Here is a 1,139-nt window from a genome sequence, read left to right on the forward strand (position 1 = left end):
CCCCCGCTTCCCCGCTTCCCCGCTTCCCCGCTCCCCCGCTCCCCCGCTCCCGCACGCACACGCCCTCGCACTTGGCTTCCGGACGCCGGGAAATTGACCGTGGCCCCATGTCCCTGGGCTCCCTGTCCTCTTCAGCGACTCTTCTACCATCCGGCTGGCGGACCCCTCGGCCACCACCAAGAACTCCACCAAGAAGTCCGGTCGCGCGCGTGGCATGAGCTTCTTCAGCAGACGGCTGTTCACCGGGGCCCCGGCTGCGCCGGCGCTTTCCGAGCCGACCCCCACCGAGCCGGCCCTGGCATCGCCCTTCGGCGACTCTGCCGAGGACCTGGGCTTCGTGACGCTCGCCGATGCGGACGGCCAGTCGGCCACCGACCTGGCCTCCGATCGCCGACCCAACATGTCCCGATCGGCCTCCCTGCCCCTGAACAGCTTGGTCAACATCCTCCAGGATCCCCACACCCAGCCCACGCCGACTGCCGAGTCCGACCTCGGTGCCGAGGAGACCATGCCCTTGTCTGGGGCCGCGGCTTCGCAAGGCGCCGCGTCGGAGCCTCTCCCCGCCGGTGCCGGCACAGCCACCGGCACCGGAAGCCAGCGCTCTTCCGGACGAGGCTCCACCCTCCGGCGAACTTTCCGCCTTCGGCGTGCCTCACTCAAGAATGGCCCCGCCCCGACGGATGATCCCCATGCGTCCAGTACGTTGGCTGCCTGCTGCTTGCTGCTGCCCCCTTCTTGCTCTTCCCCACCTCCTCTCTCTCTCTCTCTCTCTCCCTCTTTGTATGTCGGTTCCTTGCATTGGCTGACCATTCTCGAGTGTGTCCCTTGTGGCGGCCACGCCGGGTCCCTCTCCCGCTCAGACCTCCAGTCAGTCAGCATGCTTGCCGCCACCGACACCCGGGAGTTCATCAGCATCGTCAGCTATACCCCCGTGTCTGGGATGTACACCTCCGGCATCCAGGAGCCGGAGCACATCATTGAGACGAAGATTTTCGAAGTCCGGTCACTCTCCACCGTGGCCAGCCTCTTTTACAAGGTACGCACGCACGCGCGCCACCACCCCCAGCGCGAGCGGTCGTTTCGTGCCTCCTTTTGCCGGTCGCCTGACTAGGGCTGTCTCTTGTCCTCCCCCCCCCCCC

The 1,139-nt window shown here is 67.1% G+C and overlaps 1 protein-coding gene across 1 annotated transcript in view; it reads left to right on the top strand.

Annotated features, from left to right (window-relative positions):
- Positions 1-1,111, top strand: part of H696_00677 (hypothetical protein) — a gene marked incomplete at both ends in the record, with an annotated part of 7,080 nt that extends 5,969 nt beyond the window's left edge. The window contains 3 exons of the mRNA XM_009494555.1: positions 136-698; positions 861-1,036; positions 1,067-1,111. Of these exons, the coding sequence (XP_009492830.1) occupies positions 136-698; positions 861-1,036; positions 1,067-1,111 (784 nt within the window). The remainder of the gene's footprint in view (positions 1-135; positions 699-860; positions 1,037-1,066) is intronic.
- Between the last annotated feature and the right edge of the window lie 28 nt (positions 1,112-1,139).

The sequence above is a fragment of the Fonticula alba genome (assembly GCF_000388065.1).
Source record: "Fonticula alba strain ATCC 38817 unplaced genomic scaffold supercont2.1, whole genome shotgun sequence".
Taxonomy (NCBI): domain Eukaryota; order Rotosphaerida; family Fonticulaceae; genus Fonticula; species Fonticula alba.